Source organism: Hypanus sabinus, chromosome 19 (genome assembly GCF_030144855.1).
Source record: "Hypanus sabinus isolate sHypSab1 chromosome 19, sHypSab1.hap1, whole genome shotgun sequence".
Lineage (NCBI taxonomy): Eukaryota > Metazoa > Chordata > Chondrichthyes > Myliobatiformes > Dasyatidae > Hypanus > Hypanus sabinus.
Window position 1 is genome coordinate 54,490,974 of NC_082724.1, and position 19,562 is coordinate 54,510,535.

General features: G+C 47.1%; 1 protein-coding gene across 1 annotated transcript in view; it reads left to right on the top strand.

The window, feature by feature from the left end:
• LOC132377932 (SLIT-ROBO Rho GTPase-activating protein 3) overlaps window positions 1-19,562 on the top strand; it is a 304,499-nt gene that overhangs the window by 115,271 nt on the left and 169,666 nt on the right. The window contains exon 3 of the mRNA XM_059944422.1: window positions 11,431-11,593. Within this exon, the coding sequence (XP_059800405.1) occupies window positions 11,431-11,593 (163 nt within the window). The remainder of the gene's footprint in view (window positions 1-11,430; window positions 11,594-19,562) is intronic.

Sequence of the window (19,562 nt, forward strand, 5' to 3'; positions counted from 1 at the left end):
TTCCCACTCTCATCAGGAGCACGTCCAGAGAGTACTCAGGTGCCTTCTTGAAAGTAACCTGTACGCCAAGCCTGAAAAATGTGAATTCCATTAAATATTACCCCATTCAATATTCAAATGGACCCTAGTAGAGTTCAGGCAGTTTCAGAGTGGCCCAAAACGTTTCTCAGTCTAACAGGTACGGCGCTTCATGGGGTTTGCGAAGTTCTATCACTGCTTCATCAGGAATTTTGGCTCTATCACAGCTCCAATTAATGCACTCACCAAGACGACCTTGGCAGGATTCTATTGGACGGACGATGCCGACCAAGCCTTTTCCAATCTAAAGCGATGTTTCACCACTGCCCCGCTGCTACAACACCCAGACCCATCTCAGCCATTCACAGTCAAGGTGGATGCGTCCAATGTAGGTATTGGAGCTGTCCTCTCTCAGCACTCGTCTGCGGATAGCCGACTGCACCCTTGTGCCTTTCTTTACCATCGCTTAACTCCAGCCGAGAGGAATTATGACGTTGGGAACCAGGAGCTTCTGACTGTTGTGGCTTTGACGAGGTGTGTAAAGGCAGCCATTGAGTTAGGCAAAGTAGGAAGCATATTGTGGAGGATATTTTCAAAAGTTGCAGAGGGGTTCAGAAAGGTCAGAAAACGGAATGTTCCATAGTCACTGTCAAATGGAATAACGTTCTTAACATCTCATGACCTGTATTTGCATATTGCTATGTATATTATTGAAGGACTTGGGACTCAGATTTAGAGCTCCAGGAGAAAGAAAGGCTATAAGTTTGGTTATCATATAAGTTTCCTGCCTGTAAGAATGATAATAAGGGATTCAAAGGGGGAATTGGATAAATGTAGCAGAGAAGCCCTGACTCGTCTCCAGGTGCACTTGTAACGCTGGATCAGCTGTTCAGCAACAGGAACTCCTCCGTCAATCTCCTGATCAGGGAAGAGAGGGAGCTGGAATCCCTTCTGGCATTCAAAGGGAGACAGACCGGTGGAGGACGACTGGAGGTTATTGTGGGTGATCTCTGCCCAAACCAATTAGGAGCTCCAGGACATGGGGTTGGAAGAGGCAAGACAGCGCAGGGTTGTCTCCAACTCCTGATTCACTCTCTCAGTCTGGCCATTTGATTGGGGGTGAAAGCCAGACGAGAGTCTGGCCGTGGCTCCTACAAGGGAGCAGAAAGCCTCCCAAAAGCGGGAAGTGGACAATCAGACACTATGTCTTGAGGAAAGCCTGGAGCCTGAACACATGTTGAACCATGAGTATGACAGTCTCACAAGCCGATGGGAGTTTGGGGAGCGAAATGAAGTGGGTCCACAGCAACCAACCTGGTGGTTTTTCCATTAGACAGGGCAGACCAGTGATGAAATCTACCCAGAGGTGGGACCAGGAGCGGTGGGGCACAAACAGTGGACATAACAGACCCGCAGGATGCTGGCGTGATGTCTTGTTCCGAGCGCAGGTGGGACAGGCAGATACAAAGTCGTGGACATCCAGGGACATAGATGGCCACCAGAATTGTCTCTTTACAAACTCCCCAGTCTGTTGAATTCCCGGATGTCCAGCCAGACGGGAGGAGTGACCCCATTCCAACACTTCGGAATGCACCGCAGCAGGGTCAAACAGCCCATTAGGAGGAACCCCATCCGGGCCTGGATCTGATTGTTGGGCGGCCCTCACCTCTGCCTCTATTTCCCCCGATCACCGGGGCAGCGATACATGAGTGAGGAAGAATGGGCTGTGGACCGGCATTGGCCGCAGATCCATCGAACTGCCGGGAGAGATTGTCAGCCTTTGTACTCATGCTGTCAGGACAATAAGAGAGGATGAAATTGAACCATGTGAGGAAGAGAGCCCACCAGGCTTGACAAGAGTTGAGTCTCTTAGCATCCTGAATATAGGAGAGGTTCTTGTGATCTGTCCAGACCAAGAATGGATGCTCTGCCCCCTCCAGCCAGTGTCGCCATTCCTCCAGGGCCTCTTTAAGCCAAAACACAACTGGCCATGGCTTCTCCTTAGACTGAGAGGTAACCAGCTAGTGAGCTTTTAGTTGGTGGGGTAGTGAAGTTATTGGAGAAAATCCCAAGGGATGTGATTTATCTAAATTTGGATATTAGCAGGGCTACTTGGGAATTGCCAGCGTGACTGTATGGGGCAAATCATGATTTAACTTGAAGAATCTTGAAGGTAGGGCAGTGGACTTGATTTGAAAAGGTTGCAGACGGTAGGCTAGTCCAGAAGATCTTAATCATGTGATCTATGGTGAGATGCCAACTGGATCCAAAATTGGCTTTGTGGCAGGTGACAAGAGGGTGGTGTAGAAGCAGTGATGTATCACAGGGACTGGACCTGGGTCCCTTATTGTTTGTGATGTAAATTACTTGGATGTGAATGTAAGAAGTTTGTGGATGACATGAAGTTGTTAGAGCATTGTGGAGAGCAAAGAAGCCTATCTAAAGCTACAACGGTACACATGCTCAGGTCCAGGAGTGGAAGTTGGTGTGGTCTTTTGCTGCTGCAGCCCATCCACTTCAAGGTCCAATGTGTTGTGCATTCAGAGGTGCTCTCCTGCACACCACTGTTGTAATAAATGGTTATTTGAGTTACTGTCACTTTCTCGTCACTTTGATCCAATCTGGTCATTCTTCTCTGGCCTCTCTCAAGCCTCAACAAGCCTTTTTCACCCAGAGAATTGCCGCTCACTGGATGTTTTTTTTTGTTTTTCGCAGCATTCTCTATAACCTCCAGAGACTGTTGTGCATGTAAATCCCATGAAATCAGTGGTTTCTGAGATACTGAAACCACCCCGTCTGGCACCAACAATCACTCCGCGGTGAAAATCTCTTAGATCACATTTCTTCCCCATTCTGATGTTTGGTGTGAACAACAACTGAACCTATTGACCATGTCTGCATGCTTCTATGCACTGAGTTGCGGCCACGTTTTGACTGATCACATGTTTGCATTAACGAGCAGGTGTTTCGGTGTACCAAATGAAGTAACCACCGAATATAGAGTAGATGTAAATTGGGCAGAAAACTGGCAGATGGAATTTAATCCTGATAAATGTAGATGATGCACTTTGCAAAGTTATACAGTGAAATGACAATTGCAGTAGATGGTGGGAACTTTCAACAAGCTCTTTCTCAGGGTCCGTGATTTCCACTGATCACGTCTCTGTGAGACGCCTTGGAACATTTCTACTCTGCATGATGGCAAGTCTCCGAGGGAGCGGCCCATCTGAACAATTGTAAACAGAGGAAGATAGATCTGAGATCTGGTTCATTCTCCAACTCTAACAATATGGAAAATGACTGATATCTTCAGGTCCGCTATGAACCTGTGAAATATGCTGTTACATTTTATCATAGTAAATGCTTATTGACATGAGTGTAATGATGGGCTTTGTCCTACACACTGTGAAAGACAACTACTTCATCAATTCATGTCAATCACACTTCCTAGATTTGAAAAGAGATTTGGAAATGCATATTCAACAGACACAACTGCCCTGTTAGGTCACAGGTTCAATCTGGCTGATACATTGCTAGCTTACGTAATCACTTCAGTAGCTATAAACTAACTACTGTAAGAGAAGTTGCTTTGGCTACTTAAGAAAGAACTTGCATTAATAAGCTAGAAAGGTCATCTGGGGCAGAGCTGAGTTTATAACAGACAGCAAGCATGTTTCATTTGCTTTCCTCATCATACACATCGCAAGATGCATGATGGACAATGGAGGAATGTCTTCAGAATCTGGGAAGGTGAGCTGTTCGGAGGCAAGAGCAGAGACTCCTGAACCTCTGCATCTGGTTCACATTTCATTGGAGTCAGGAATGGTTGATGGGACAACGTAAAAGAAGCTTTCCTTTCTATTCAGCCTAGGGTGATATTGTAGCGGTGTGCTACAAGCAGCGCTAAAATTACGACACGGAGTCGGTAACTGCAGTCGAAGGAAAAACTTTATTCGAAAACTTCAGCCTCACTTTTAAGCCTCTGTCAACCGGCCCCCCATGGCGAAGAGGCTCCAAAGCTCTGTGCTCGCAAACCCCCGTAGGCTATCTAATTGTGAGTCGGTTCGGATACGCTAGGAAATGAGGCGCTACATAACCCCCCCCCAGAACCGGCGATACACCCCCCAATGTCCACAGCCTGGGCCAGAACCTGCTTGGGAGGTCGGCCTCTGCGCCGAGGCGCCGGAAACTCGGCCGGTTGCGCCAGGTCCACATGGGCCGGCTTGAGGCGGTCCACCGTGAAAACCTCCTCCTTCCCCCCAACGTCCAGCACGAACGTGGACCCGTTGTTCCGGAGCACCGTAAACGGCCCCTCGTATGGCCGCTGCAGCGGCGGCCGATGCCCGCCCCTTCGTACAAACACAAACTTACAGTTCCGTAGGTCTTTGGGTACGCAGGTCTGGTGCCGCCCATGCTGTGACGTGGGTATGGGGGCCAGGTTACCGAGCTTCTCGCGAAGTCTGCCCAGGACTGCAGCGGGTTCTTCCTCTTGCCCCCTCGGGGCTGGTAGGAACACCCCGGGGACGGCCAGGGGCGCGCCGTATACCAACTCGGCCGATGAGGCGTGCAGGTCGTCCTTGGGCGCTGTGCGGATGCCGAGAAGGACCCAGGGAAGCTCGTCCGCCCAGTTGGCTCCTCGCAGGCGGGCCATGAGGGCCGACTTCAGGTGACGGTGGAAACGCTCCACTAGCCCGTTCGACTGTGGGTGGTAGGCAGTGGTGTGGTGCAGCTGAGTCCCCAAAAGGCTGGCCATAGCTGACCACAGGCTGGAGGTGAACTGGGCGCCTCTGTCGGAGGTAATGTGGGCTGGTACACCAAAGCGGGATATCCAGGTGGCGAGCAGGGCTCGGGCGCAAGATTCGGAGGTGGTGTCGGTGAGCGGGACCGCCTCTGGCCATCTTGTGAACCGGTCCACGATAGTCAGGAGGTAACGCGCTCCGCGCGACACTGGCAGGGGGCCCACGATATCCACATGAATGTGGTCGAAACGCCGGTGGGCGGGATGGAACTGCTGCGGTGGGGCTTTGGTGTGCCGCTGAACCTTGGCCGTCTGGCAGTGCATGCACGTTCTGGCCCATTCACTGACCTGTTTGCGGAGACCGTGCCAAACGAACCTGCTGGAAACCAGCCGGACAGTTGTCCGGATGGAGGGATGCGCCAAGTTATGAATGGAGTCGAAAACACGTCGCCGCCAGGCTGCGGGGACGACCGGACAGGGCCGGCCGGTGGCGACGTCACAGAGTAGGGTCCTCTCACCTGGGCCCACGGGGAAGTCCTGGAGCTGCAAACCAGAGACTGCAGTCCTGTAACTCGGAATCTCCTCATCTACCTGCTGTGCCTCTGCCAGTGCCTCAAAGTCTACCCCTTGGGAAAGGGCATGAACGGTAGGGCGAGAGAGCGCATCCGCCACGACATTGTCCTTACCCGAGACGTGCCGGACATCCGTTGTGTATTCAGAGATGTAGGACAGGTGGCGTTGCTGGCGGGATGACCAGGGGTCGGATGCTTTCGTAAACGCAAAGGTAAGCGGTTTGTGGTCCATGAACGCAGTGAAGGGCCGGCCTTCTAGGAAGTACCTGAAATGCCGGATTGCCAGGTAGAGCGCCAACAGTTCCCGGTCAAAAGCACTGTACTTGAGCTCGGGTGGCCGCAGGTGTTTGCTGAAAAACGCCAGGGGTTGCCAGCGACCTGCGATGAGCTGCTCCAGCACCCCACCGACTGCCGTGTTTGATGCGTCCACTGTGAGGGCGGTAGGGGTGTCCATTCTGGGATGTACTAGCATTGCGGCGTCAGCCAAAGCTTCCTTCGTTTGAACGAAAGCGGCGGCGGACTCCTCGTCCCAGGTAATGTTCTTGCTCGGACCCGACATCAGGGCAAACAGGGGGCGCATGATCCGGGCAGCTGAAGGGAGGAAGCGGCGGTAGAAATTGACCATACCTACGAATTCCTGAAGGCCTTTGATCGTGGTGGGTCGGGGGAAGTGGCGGACCGCATCTACCTTAGCGGGCAGAGGGGTTGCCCCGTCCTTAGTAATCCTGTGGCCCAGGAAGTCAATGGTATCAAGTCCGAACTGGCATTTGGCAGGGTTGATTGTAAGACCGTACTCACTCAGTCGGGCATAGAGTTGACGGAGGTGGGACAGATGCTCCTGACGACTGCCGCTGGCTATGAGGATGTCATCCAAATAGATGAACGCGAAGTCCAGGTCCCGTCCCACCGCGTCCATTAACCGCTGGAACGTCTGTGCGGCATTCTTCAGGCCGAACGGCATGCGGAGGAACTCGGAGAGGCCAAACGGGGTGATGAGAGCCGTTTTGGGGACGTCGTCAGGATGCATCGGGATTTGATGGTACCCTCGGACAAGGTCGACCTTGGAGAAGATCCGGGCGCCGTGCAGGTTTGCCGCAAAGTCCTGAATGTGCGGCACAGGGTAGCGGTCCGGTGTGGTAGCCTCGTTCAGCCTGCGGTAGTCGCCGCACGGTCTCCAGCCCCCCGTCGCTTTGGGCACCATGTGCAGGGGGGAAGCCCAGGGGCTGTCGGACCGCCGGATGATCCCCAATTCCTCCATTCTCTGGAACTCCTCCTTCGCCAGTCGGAGCTTGTCCGGGGGAAGCCGCCGAGCACGGGCATGGAGGGGTGGTCCCTGTGTCGGGATGTGGTGCTGTACGCCGTGCCTGGGCATGGCTGCTGTGAACTGCGGTGCCAGAACCGATGGGAACTCCGCCAGGACCCTGGTGAAATCGTTGTCGGACAGCGTGATGGAGCCGAGGTGAGGGGCTGGCAACTGGGCCGCGCCCAGGGAGAACGTCTGAAAGGTCTCGGCGTGTACCAGTCTCTTCCTGGGCAGGTCAACCAGCAGGCTGTGAGCTCGCAAAAAATCCGCACCCAGAAGCGGTTGGGCTACGGCGGCCAGTGTGAAGTCCCACGTGAACTGGCTGGGGCCGAACTGTAGCTGCACCTGACGGGTGCCATAGGTCCTTACTGTGCTGCCATTCACGGCCCTCAGGGGGGGACCCGGTGCCCTGCTGCGGGTGTCGTAACTCGTCGGAGGTAAAACGCTGACCTCAGCCCCAGTATCGACCAAAAACCGGCGTCCCGACCTTCTATCCCACACATACAGGAGGCTATCCCGATGGCCAGCCGCCGTAGCCATCAGCGGCGGCTGGCCCTGGCGTTTCCCGGGAACTTGCAGGGCGGGCGGCAACGGCGGGCTTCTGCGCCCCACCGCTGGTGGTAGAAGCACCAGTGGTCATTGGGCCGGGGGTTAGCGGGCTCTGCGGCCGGGCCTGGACTGGTTTGCTGCCGGGAGCGTGGCTGGGAGATCTGTGCGATGGACGCCCCGCTCACCTTTTTGGCGTTCCACAGCAAGTCCGCCCGGGCTGCCACCTTCCGGGGGTCACTGAAATCCGCGTCGGACAGCAGCAGGCGTACGTCCTCGGGCAGCTGCTCCAGGAATGCCTGCTCAAACATGAGTCCTGTGTGTCCCTCGGCCAGAGACAACATCTCATTCATTAAAGCCGATGGAGGTCTGTCGCCCAAGCCATCCAGGTGCAGTAAACGGGCAGCCCGCTCGCGCCGTGAGAGTCCAAAAGTCCTGAGGAGCAGGGCTTTGAATTCCATGTACTTGCCGTCTGCCGGGGGCGACTGTACGAACTCCGCGACCTGGGCAGCTGTGTCCTGGTCGAGGGAGCCCACCACGTAGTAGTAGCGGGTGTCTTCTGAGGTGATCCGGCGAACGTGGAATTGGGCTTCGGCTTGCTGGAACCATAGGTCCGGGCGCTGTGTCCAGAAACCCGGCAGTTTCAACGAAACCGCATGAACAGAGGCGGCGTCGGTCATTTCTGGTCCAAAAATCGTTTGGACCGTCGGGGTCACCAATTGTAGCGGTGTGCTACAAGCAGCGCTAAAATTACGACACGGAGTCGGTAACTGCAGTCGAAGGAAAAACTTTATTCGAAAACTTCAGCCTCACTTTTAAGCCTCTGTCAACCGGCCCCCCATGGCGAAGAGGCTCCAAAGCTCTGTGCTCGCAAACCCCCGTAGGCTATCTAATTGTGAGTCGGTTCGGATACGCTAGGAAATGAGGCGCTACAATATAATGTGTTGAATCAATCTGTACAACTCTAACCTTACCAAACTCAGCAATGGAACACTACAGGTCACATCTCGCAATACCATGGACTTATCTTCCATTGTACCTTTGTTTTTTTTTGCACTAAAGTCTTGTTTTTGCACAACCTTTTTTTATATTTTAAGATCAAAGTAAATTTATTTTCAAAGTAGGTATATGTCACCATACACTACCTTGAGGTTCATTTCCTTGCAGGCATTTACAGGAAAACTGAGACATACAATAGAATCAATGTAAATCTACAAAGACTGATAAGCAACCAACGTGCAAAAGAAGACAAACTGAAAATAAGAAAAAGTAAATAAATAATATTGAGAGCATGAGTTGTAAAGTCCTTGATAGTGAGTCGTACATTGAGGAGTCAGTTCAGAGTCGAGGTGAGTTAAGTTATCCACTTCAGTTCAGCAGCCTGATAGTTATAGGGGATAACTGTTCCTGAATCTGGTGGTGTGGGACCTAAGGCTCCTGTACCTCTTTCCCAATGGCAACATTGAGAAGAGAGCATGGCCTGGATAATGGGAGTCCTTGATGCTGGACGCTGCTTTCCTGTGGCAACACTCCTTGTAGTGTGCTCAGTGGTGAGAAGGGATTTTCTGAGATGGACTGAGCCATACCCACAACTTTGTACAGGATTTTCCAGTCCTGGGTGCTGGTGTTTCCATACCAGGTCATGAGGCACAGTCAGGATACTATAGACATTTGTCAAAGTTTTAGATAACATGCTGAATCTGTGCAAGCTGTCCGGTGGATTTTTTGTACAATTTATGTTCTGAGTGTTGTCCATACCTACATGTCTGTCATGTACTTGGACCTCACCGTACTTGTACACGACAAGAAATTTGACTTGCCTTGCAGACGGAATTTTAATCCCGCAAATGTTTGACTTGGGGTGGCTAACACCAGGACCTAGATGCTGACCACTGACACTTGCTGAGTGTTGCACTGTCTTTGCATCCAGGCAGCCTTCTCAGCTGCATTGAAACATGCAGTTGGTAGTGGATGAGCAGTGTCTGTTGAGAATGATTAACCAGCTATACAGAGAAATGACAGGTATTCATCAGAATGACAAGATCTCTTGGCATTCTGGAAATTATGATTGCAGTCAGTCTTTGACAGGCATATAAAAGTATCAGTCTTTTATACTCTCTGGTACTGGTTAACCTGCCTTTCCAGGCCATCCTGCTTTAAAATCAAAGGCAACATCTTTCAAACACCCAGGAATTAATGCGAGTGCTGAAGGGAGTAGGCAAAGTTAAACAGCCTGCATTGTTCACAAGGGCTTACATTTGCTTCTTGTGGCATTAATGTTTAACAATGAGCTATGACTCCAAAACCTGCAAACCCTATCTGATGCTCACTTATCTGCAGTGTGAACCTTATCTATTTCCGACAAGTCTCACCGGTAAAGTTAATGGCGGTAATCCACTCCCGCATCCATATTTATTAACCCCATTTTCAGCTCGTGTTTGACTGTGGGTCTATGAGGTATTATCTGTCTTTCCCTGCTTTGCATTCATATAAAAGGAACTACAGTAGCTAATTTTTTTAAAAAAAGGTTAATAAAAATGTATATTGATGAGAAAAATGGGCACGTAAATAAAGAGCTAATATAGCACCAGAGTACCAAAGAACAGAATTAAAATCAGGTTTAATGTAATTGAGATATCTACTAAAATTTGTTGCTTTCTGTTGGCAGTACAATGCAAGACATAAAATTACTGAAATTATTTAGTGATAGAAATAAATAAGGAATACAAAGGATGAATAGTGAATTCATGGATTCAGAGATCTGATGGTGGAGGGGAAGAAGCTCTCACGACCAGACTGTGCAACAATTTCTTCCCCTAAGACATCAGACTCCTCAATACCCAGAGTCTGGACTGACATCTACATCAATTATTATTATATTGAAATTTGTCCTCTACTGTGCCTATTGTCTTGTTTATTAATTATTGTACTGCCCTGCACTGTTTTGTGCACTTTATGCAGTCCTGTGCAGATCTGTAGTCTAGTGTAGTTCTTATGTTGTTTTACATAGTCTAATGTCTTCTTCGGAATCCGATGACGACGTCCACTCCTTTAACGGTGAGATCTTTGATGACTATACAGTCCTATCCTGGACCCACAAGTTCTATTGCAGGTGGGACATGTATATGTGATAGTGGTGGTAGTGATGGCAACCATGGCTGCATTTCTCCTGGCTCTCTTCTGCTGTCTTCTGGTTCTTTCCATCTCCAGAATACGAACCCCATCCCTACACAGCTGTCGCCAAGCGATACGGTCAGCAGCAACATCCTCCAGGTCCTCAGGTCTGATCTTGTACTTCCTTAAAGCATTCTTCCTCTGATTCTTATAGCGCTTCTTCAGCCCTCCAGCTGAGCGTTGACCTTATATGTATAACACTCTGTGGGGTAGCCGACATGGGGGTATCCTTATCACATGTCCCAGCCACTGCAGCTGACGCTGGGTGATCATGGCCTCAATACTTCTGCAGTTGGTCTTTACAAGTATTTCAGTGTGAAGCACCCGCTCACGCCAGGAAATTCCCAGGGTGCACTGAAGGCAGCTTATGTGGAAGCGCTCCAAGGACTTGATGTGACGGCTGTGGGTTACCCAAGCTTCACAGCTATAAAGGAGGGTGGTGACACAGAGCGCTTGATATACAGTGACCTTTGTGGAGGGACCAAGTGTAGCCTTGTGCTGTCTCACATAGTCTAGTGTAGTTTTGTGTTGTTTCATGTAGCACCAGGGTCCTGGAGGAACGTTGTTTCGTTTTTACTGTGTACCGTTCCAGCAGTTTATGGTCTAAATGACAATTAACTTGACTTAACTTGACTTAAAACGTTTAGTATGGCTTAAGGCTCTTGTCCCTCCACCCCGACAATGGTTAGGAGAAGAGTGAATTTTCTAGATGGTGAGGGGCCTTTAAGGAGAGATGCCACCTTCTTGAGGGACTTCCTCTTGAAGATAACCTCAATGGCAGAAAAGGTTGTGCCCGTGACGAACTCCTGCGGCCTCTTGCAATGGTGTTATTTGTTTTAAATGCAGCCAGTAGGCAGAGGATTTTTGTTTAATTTGCTTTTAATCTGGACCCTGGGTCATTACAAAGTTGAGGGAGTTCTGCGCTGTTGCATGTGGGGATAGGAGTGCTTTCTCATGGAGGTGCCTTGCCTGTTCAGCTGATAATCGTTTCATGCAGAAAGGGAGGGATTTGCTTCAACTCCAAGGGGAGTGTTGAGTGAAATGAGCATTAACACAGACTGTGCCTCTTCAATTCCCAGGAAAGACCAACATCTACTGTCACCCGTGAACTGCTGGTACCTGGTCCTCAACCAGACACGACGAGAGAGCAAAGACCATGCCACACTCAATGACATATACACCAACAACATCATCGTTCGCCTAACGCAGATCAGCGAGGACGTAATTCGGCTCTTTAAAAAGGTCAGTTTATTCATTTGACAACCAAAAGAATACCTGCAGATGCTGAAAATCTGAGGTAAAAATCAGAAAGGGCTGGAAACACTCACAAACTCAAGCAGTGTCTGTGAAGAGAGCAACAGAGTTAATGTTTCAGGTCTATGAGCTTCTGTCTGTATCCCCAGCATTTTCTGTTTTCACTGCTGTTCAAACAGATAATAGATAAAAGTACAAGACAAATTATATAAACACAAGTGATTCTGCAAATATTGGAAATTCAGAGCAACATGCACAAAATGCTGGAGGAACTCAGCAGGTCAGACAGCGTCAATGGAGAGGACTAAACATTTGATGATTCAGGCTGAGACAAAGGGCCTCGGCCCGAAATATCGACTGTTTATTCCTCTCCATTGATGCTATACAGTAATTTGGCTTATCAGTTTATCAGTTTCTACAAAAGTTCCTTGAGACTGAAAGGAGCCCACATCCAAACTAAGAAGGCCTGAGTTTCTATTCCCACGTGTTATAACCGCACACAGTGATAGATGGTCCTGCAACCATGGTGGTGAGGCCAGAGCATAAAACAACTGGCGATGTCTGAGATACTCTGGCCGTCAAGGGATGCGGCTCTGTAACTTCAGTGACACATTGCAAGCAAAGGAGGAGGAGCATTTGGCAGCTTTGGGAGGATCTCATTGAAACCTATTGAATGTTGAAAGGACTAGAGAGGGTGGATGTCGAGTGGATGTTTCCTATGGTGGGGCATATCCAGAACTAGAGGGCACAGCCTCAAAACTGAGGAGCAGCCTTCTAGAACAGAGGTAAGGAGGAGTTTTGTTTTAGCCAGAGAGAGGTGAATCTGTGGAATGCTCTGCCACAGATTGTGATGGAGGCCAAGTCCATGGGTATATTTAAGGTGGAAGTTGATGGTTTCCTGATCATTCAGGGCATCAAAGGATATGGTGAGAAGGCAGGTGTGTGGGATTGAGTGGGATCCAGGATCAGCCATGATGGAACGGTGAAGCAGACTCGATGGGCTGAATGGCCTAATTCTGCTCCTATGAATTATGGTCTTATGGAAAGTGGTGATTTTCTCAGAACATGGCAATGCACTTCAGTCACAAGAGGCCTGTGGTTGAACTATTGGGAGCCACAGGCTGCGAAACAATAGATTGACACCCAGCAGCCATCATCTTCTGAGCTTCAACACCGTCAGGTATAACACCAACAAAACAAATCGCTATTAAAGATAATGGGGGAGGATTAGTCGAGCCTTTCTCAAGGTTGGGGGTTGGTATGTACCCATCCGAGGCTTTGGGTAGGCTTGGAATCTGGCGCGGCTGTTCAGGGATTAAGTGACTCCTTCCAGGTTTAGAATTCACTTGAATGAAGGTGCAGCTGGTCAGCTCACCCTGTAAACTGGTCTGATGGTGTTGGGGATGTCATACCCTCTGTGGTAGAAGGGTCCTGGGAGAATCCACGGCTGCTGTACTCGGGTGGTTAAGACCATAAGACATAGGAGTAGAATTAGGCCATTAATATGAACTCCACTTTATTCTCAAGAGTGCAGGAGAATGAGGAGAGATTTAACAGAGATATACAAAAGGGGTAGGGAATCAATGAACTAGAGGGCATAGGTTTAACATGAGGAGGAAGATTTAATAGGAACCTGAGGTGAAACTTGCTCACACAGGGTGGTGTGTTTGTGGAATTGGTTGAGCCAGATACATTAACAACATTTAACGGGTCAAGAATGGGAAAGTCTGTGAGATATTGGGCAAACGTGGGTAAATGGGACTAGCTTAGATGGGCAGTTTGGTCAGCATCGGTATGTTGGGCTGAAGGGCCTCTATGACTATCTGTCTCTGGATGCTTCTACTGAGCTTGCTGGACCTGCTTGCTTGTGCTCATTTGCATCCATCAGTTGAAGCATCTCTTCTGCATGAACCAACTGCAAGTTACATCTATTTGTAGAAGAATATTGGCAGTTACCAAAGCTTTCTGCAACTAATTATATTCTCAAAATGTAGAATCAATTATAATTTTAAATGGTGGATTTTGGTTTAAAATAATGTCACAGGTTCTTTTGCAAGGTCAGTGGTGGATTTGTTTTAAAGTTTAAAGTTCAAAAGTTCAAAATAAATTCCTTATCAAAGTACATATATGTCACCATATACTATCCTGAGATTCCTTTGCTTGCGGGCATTCACAAAAAATAGAAAGAAACACACGAGAATCAATGAAAAACTACACAAAACAAAAACAGGCAAACAGCCAACGTGCAAAAGACAACAGATTGTGCTAATACAGTACAAAAAAAGAAAAAAATTAATAATAAATTAATAAGTAATAAATATTGAGAACATGAGTTGCAGAGTCCTTGAAAGTGAGTCTGTAGTTTGTGGAACCAGTTCAGCGTTAGGATAAGTGAAGCCATCTCTTCTGGTTCAACAGCCTGATGGTGAGGGGTACTAACTGTTCCTGAACCTGGTAGTGTGGGACCTGAGGCTCCTGTACCTCCTTCCCAATAGCAGCAGTGAGAAGAGAACATGGCCTGAATAGTGGGGTCCTAGATGATGGATGATGCCTTTCTGCAATAGCGCTCTTTGTAGATGTGCTCAATGGTGGGAAGGTCTTCTGGAATCAAACACCTTCTTATCCCTTTCACTATACTGGGGTGTCATCCAATCAACTCTCAGGAGAGGGGCGTGAAGCATTGATCACTTTGCATTAAAATGTGCTCCAGTTGTGTTCTTTCTTGTAACAATGGTGTATATTTTTAGTAAATGTTATGTTTCTCTTGTGAATGCTGTTTACATGATGCTATGATGCTGCTACAGGTAAGTCTTTCATCGCACCTGTGCAGACATGGTCCTGTGACAATCAACTCAACTTTGACTCTTTCCTTTGACTTTGAACTGCAGTTTTCTAGGTTGGTAGCTGAGGAATCTCCCATATTAGCTCAGTACTTCTATTGTTCACTTGTAATGGTGCAATTAATGAGCAAAAATTTGTACAAGATATCTTAGTGATAGTCTGACAGGTTCTAGGAACAAGCATCCCTGATAACAATAGATGATTTCATCTCCTTCACTGTCTCAGCACAGTTGGCTGAGTTAGTCCCCAGCACTTATTACAGCTCAGTAACTGGATGAAGTGGTACAATGGATGGGCATCTGTGCTTTGAACCATTTCAATAATCATTTACACTTTTGTATTTCGGCTGTCGCAGCTAGAGAGGAAGGGAGGTGTAGTAGAGGAGGTGGAGAGGAGTGGCATGGAGTAGGTGAGTGAGTGGATGGCAAATAGAAACTTCAGATTCAGATTCAGAGTTTTTTGTCATGTGTATATCAAAACCTGCAGTGAAACGAGTCATTTGCCTTAACAACCGACACACCCAAGGAACGTGCTGGGGGCAACCTGCTAGTGTTGTCACCTATTCTGGTGCCAACAAAACATGCCCACCATATTTGGCAAAAGAACACAGAATACAACAAAGCAAAACATACCAGGAGACAAAACAAAAACAGCAAAACAAGCCCTCTGACTCCTTTATTCCTTCTATCAAAGCGCATGACCATACACTTCCCTACACTATATTCCATCTGCCACTTCGCCCGTGCTCCTAATCTGTTCAAAGTTCAAAAATCATGATAAATTTGTATTAAAGTACATATATGTCACCAAATACAACCCTGAGATCCACCTTCTTGTGGGTAATCACAGTAAATACAAGAAACACAATAGAATCAATGAAAAAACACAAGGAAATCTGCAGATGCTGGAAATTCAAGCAACACACACACAAAATGCTGGTAGAACACAGCAGGCCAGGCAGCATCTATAAGGAGAAGCACTGTCAACGTTCCGGGCCGAGACCCTTCGTCAGGAATCAATGAAAGACTGCACCCAATAGAATGAACAACTATTGGTGTGCCCTCCCAGGGTGTTTCAACAAAACCACGTCAAGCTGCTGCCATTTCTCCTCAGATATCGGCACACAATTGCCAGCACTGTTTATATTACCATGTCCCCCTCCTCAATTGGGCAGTGTATCTGTCCCTGATGTGCTTCTAGAACATTCTCGTTTTTCCCTATAACTGTATTCCTGAGCTTCCTGATGAGGAGCACATCCAGGATTTGCAGTGGACAGCATTCTGACTGGATAAATCACCATCTGGTACGGAGGGTCGGAACAAACTGCACATTCAGACATCTCCATCATGAGCACTAATCTCCCTGACATCAAGAGCATCTTTAAAAGACAATGCATCAAATATATTGATAAATGGAAACCTAGATATACTCTATAATACAATCCTCCAAGCCGACAACAACCTTGTCATGGGGTTTGAAGGCTTACTTAACTCAAGGACCCAGAGAACTGTGTTGGCTGGAGTCAGGGCTTTACGCTTTGGCTCTTGGTAGGGTCACCCATGCCAAACAGGTCAGAGGGTAGAGTCCAGACGAAGAGTGGCCCACTGGTGCTCTGGGTTCGGGGCTTCAGCTCAAAGCTAACAACCCTGACTGGTCAAAAACAAAATAGTAATGAAGAATCCTTCTCACAGACAGACAGAAATGGAGAACCTTCAGTGCTGCCCTAAACAGCAGCAGCTTACCAGGCAGTACGGAAGTAAGTGTATATAAAATGCACTCTGTATAGACACACAGTATATGTAATTGTATTTTATGGTATATTTTATGTACTGCTGCCATTAAACAGCAAGTTTCTCATAATTTGTCAGAGAAAATAAACCTGATTCTGATTCTGACAGCAGGAGGATTGGAGAAACATAAAAGAGGGGAAAATAATGAGGAAATATTCCTCGTAGTGATCTAAGTGGCAGATCTTTAGCTCTGAACACAAAAATCAGCCCAGGGCCATCAGCAATCTTTCCACATCTGTAACACAATGAATGAGCCAGCTTGCTTTCAACTGTTGTACTCTTTGTTCCCATTTTTCTGCTTGTTATTTTTTGCACAGATGACAAACACCATTAGAACAAAAAACACCATCAGGGTCCCCATTAAGATTGTTACTTTCTCCCTCGAATAATGGCCTATGTTAAATATTTCAAATTATTTCCTTAAGCTTGTATCGCCACTGGAATTCTTTGCTGACAAGCTTTTATGCAGCAGTTCGAGTTGCTTGGTGTGACTGATCCAAGTTTGACTGCATGAATGAAGCCCCTGTGGGGATTGATATGTGGCTAGCAGATGAATTTCAACACAGAGAAACAGGGAGACATCACGTTTGGTATAAAAACAGAACACAAGGAAACAGGAGCAGGAATAAAGCACTTGGCCCTTCGAGCTTATAAGATGATAGGAGGCATAGATCAGGTTTAAAGTTCAAAGTAAATTTATTATCAAAGTACATATATGTCACCATATAATGCCCTGATATTCATTTGCTTGCAAGCATTCATAGTAAATACAAAGAAACATAAGAGAACCAGTGAAAATCTACACACAAGATGGACCAACAACCAATGTGTAAAAGACAATGAACTGTGCAAATGCGAAAAGAAAAAAAACAAGCAAAATAGTAATAATAAATTAATTAGCAATACATATTGAGAACGTGAGATGATGAGTCCTTTAAAGTGTGTCTATAGGTTATAGGAACAACTCAGTGTTGGAGTGAGAGAAATTCAGTGGATTTATCTCCTCTGTTGCATATCGCACCAGCAGATTTTTCATACATGTAGATGTATGTGTTGAATAAAGTTGATCTGTGAACTTCTTTTTAAGATCATGTTTGGAAATCTTACATACCTTATGTTAAAAAGAAATGATAACACAGGAATATTTAGGAATAACCCTGAAATTCTTGCAATCAACTGACGCAGGATGTTTCTTGAAGAGAGAAGGATGATGTCACAGAGAGTTATGGCAGAATAAGTAAAATGTAAGGATTTCCAAAACACAGGTACAATTCCTATAAACTAAAAAGACATTCTAATACATTGCAGACAAATGAATCATCTGTGGCAGAAACTGAAGCTGGAGTAATGGATTCTAGTTCACCCTGTGTTGCTTTCACATTTCTTCTTTCAGTTCCTTACCCCATTCCAACTAAGCCTGAACTACTCTCTATATTTATATCTTTTTTCTACCACATGGTGACTTCACACACTTAAGATATTTTAACATTTCCTCGGATATCCTTTTAAAACAAATGGTTTAAAAGCATTTTTTGGAGACATAGATCTTAGCTAGCTGCCATTAACACTATAAAGCTAACATAAAACTCCCGACTATAATCACATTGATATCAATAATCATATTGATATGCTAAATAATATTTTCTGTCTGTTCTACAAGCTTCTTTGAACTAAGCAATTTATAAGTCAGTTTGTTAGTTTGAAACAACCCAAATTAAACAACTCGTTGTCTTATAATCTACCCTTGAGCAATAAGACAGGATGCTGTGAGCTAGCATCTACTTTTACACAGAGAGAGCATCTGCAAAATACAGAGCTTGTTTGCAAAGGTGTTTTTAACTTCAGGCTGATTACTGCTTCCCTTTGCATTTTAAGATCTGAAAACTGCCTTCCTTTTATGACCAGAAACTAAACAAACTCTCAGTTGGAAGTTTAGATACAACTGTTTTCGATCTTACAAGTAGCAGCAGTGTTTCTTTTAGAAGACCACTGGCCAGATATAGACAAATGGGGTTAGTATAGGGTACTTGATGGCCATGAACTTGAACTTGGTGGGCCAGGGTGGCTTGGTAGTGTAGCGGTTAGCATGATGCTTTACAGTGCCAGTGACACATGTTCAGTAAAGCAACTGTCTATAAGGAGTTTCTACTTCCCCTTGTGAGCACGTGGTCTTCCTCGGGGCGCTCTGCTTTCCTCACACATTCTAAAGATGCGTGGCCAAGGGTTAGTATGTTGCGGGCATGCTATGTTGCCGCCAGAGGCCATGGTGATACTTGCAGGCTGCCCCCGATACATCAGCCTGTGTTGGTCATTGACACAAAAAGACACACTTCTGATGTTTCGATGTACATGTGACAAATAAAACTGATCTTTAAAATGGCTGTTTCAATGCTGCAAGACTTTATGACTTTCCAAATCTGGACTCCTGCACCTCTTTTATTTCCCCTCGCAATGGCAGCCGTATCTATAGTCTCCTTAAACCCAAGTCCTGGAACCTGTCCCTCAGCGTCTCTCTCTTGGCCTTCTCCCTCTCCGCTAATGCCTTTGTCTATTTGGCCAGCTGTTGACCTTCTTCCTAACCTTACCAGATCATTTCTTGTCTGAGTCTCCCTGCCATTATTCATGAAATCATTTTATAAATGTAAAGTAATATACACCAGAGATTCTGCAGATGCTGGTAATCGGGGGCCCACTTCGTCAAGACCACCATTTTAATAATATTTCCTATTCCCATTCCGCCATGTTGGTCCATGGCCTGCTCTACTGCCACGATGAGGCCACTCTCAAGTTGGAGGAGCAATCCCTCATTTTCTGTCTGGGTAGCCTCCAACCTGATGCAATTAACACAGTAATTTCTCCACCCTCCCCTTGCTTTCTTTTTCCATTCCCCATTCTGTCTCCCCTCTTACCCCATCCCTTCCCCTCACCTGCCTATCACCTCCCTCTGGTACTCCTTCTCCTTCCCTTTCTCCCATGGACCATGCTCATCTCCTATCAGATTCACCTATCACCTCCCAGCTTCTTACTTCAATACCTCCCTCCCCCACCCCCATGCCTTCTCTCTCATCTGGCTTGACCTTCGACCTGCCATCTTGCACTCCACCCCTCCCCACCTAATTATTCTGGTGTTCTCCCCCCTTCCTTTCCAGCCCTGATGGAAGATCTCAGATTGCTTAGAGTCAATAGATGCTGCCCGACCTGCTGAGTTCCTCCATGTTCTTGCTTGTTACCACAAATGCAAAGTGTTGTCACACTGACAAAAACCAAATGAGATTGCAATACTTTGACCGTATGGACCCAGATCTGCCATTGGTATAAAATACAGT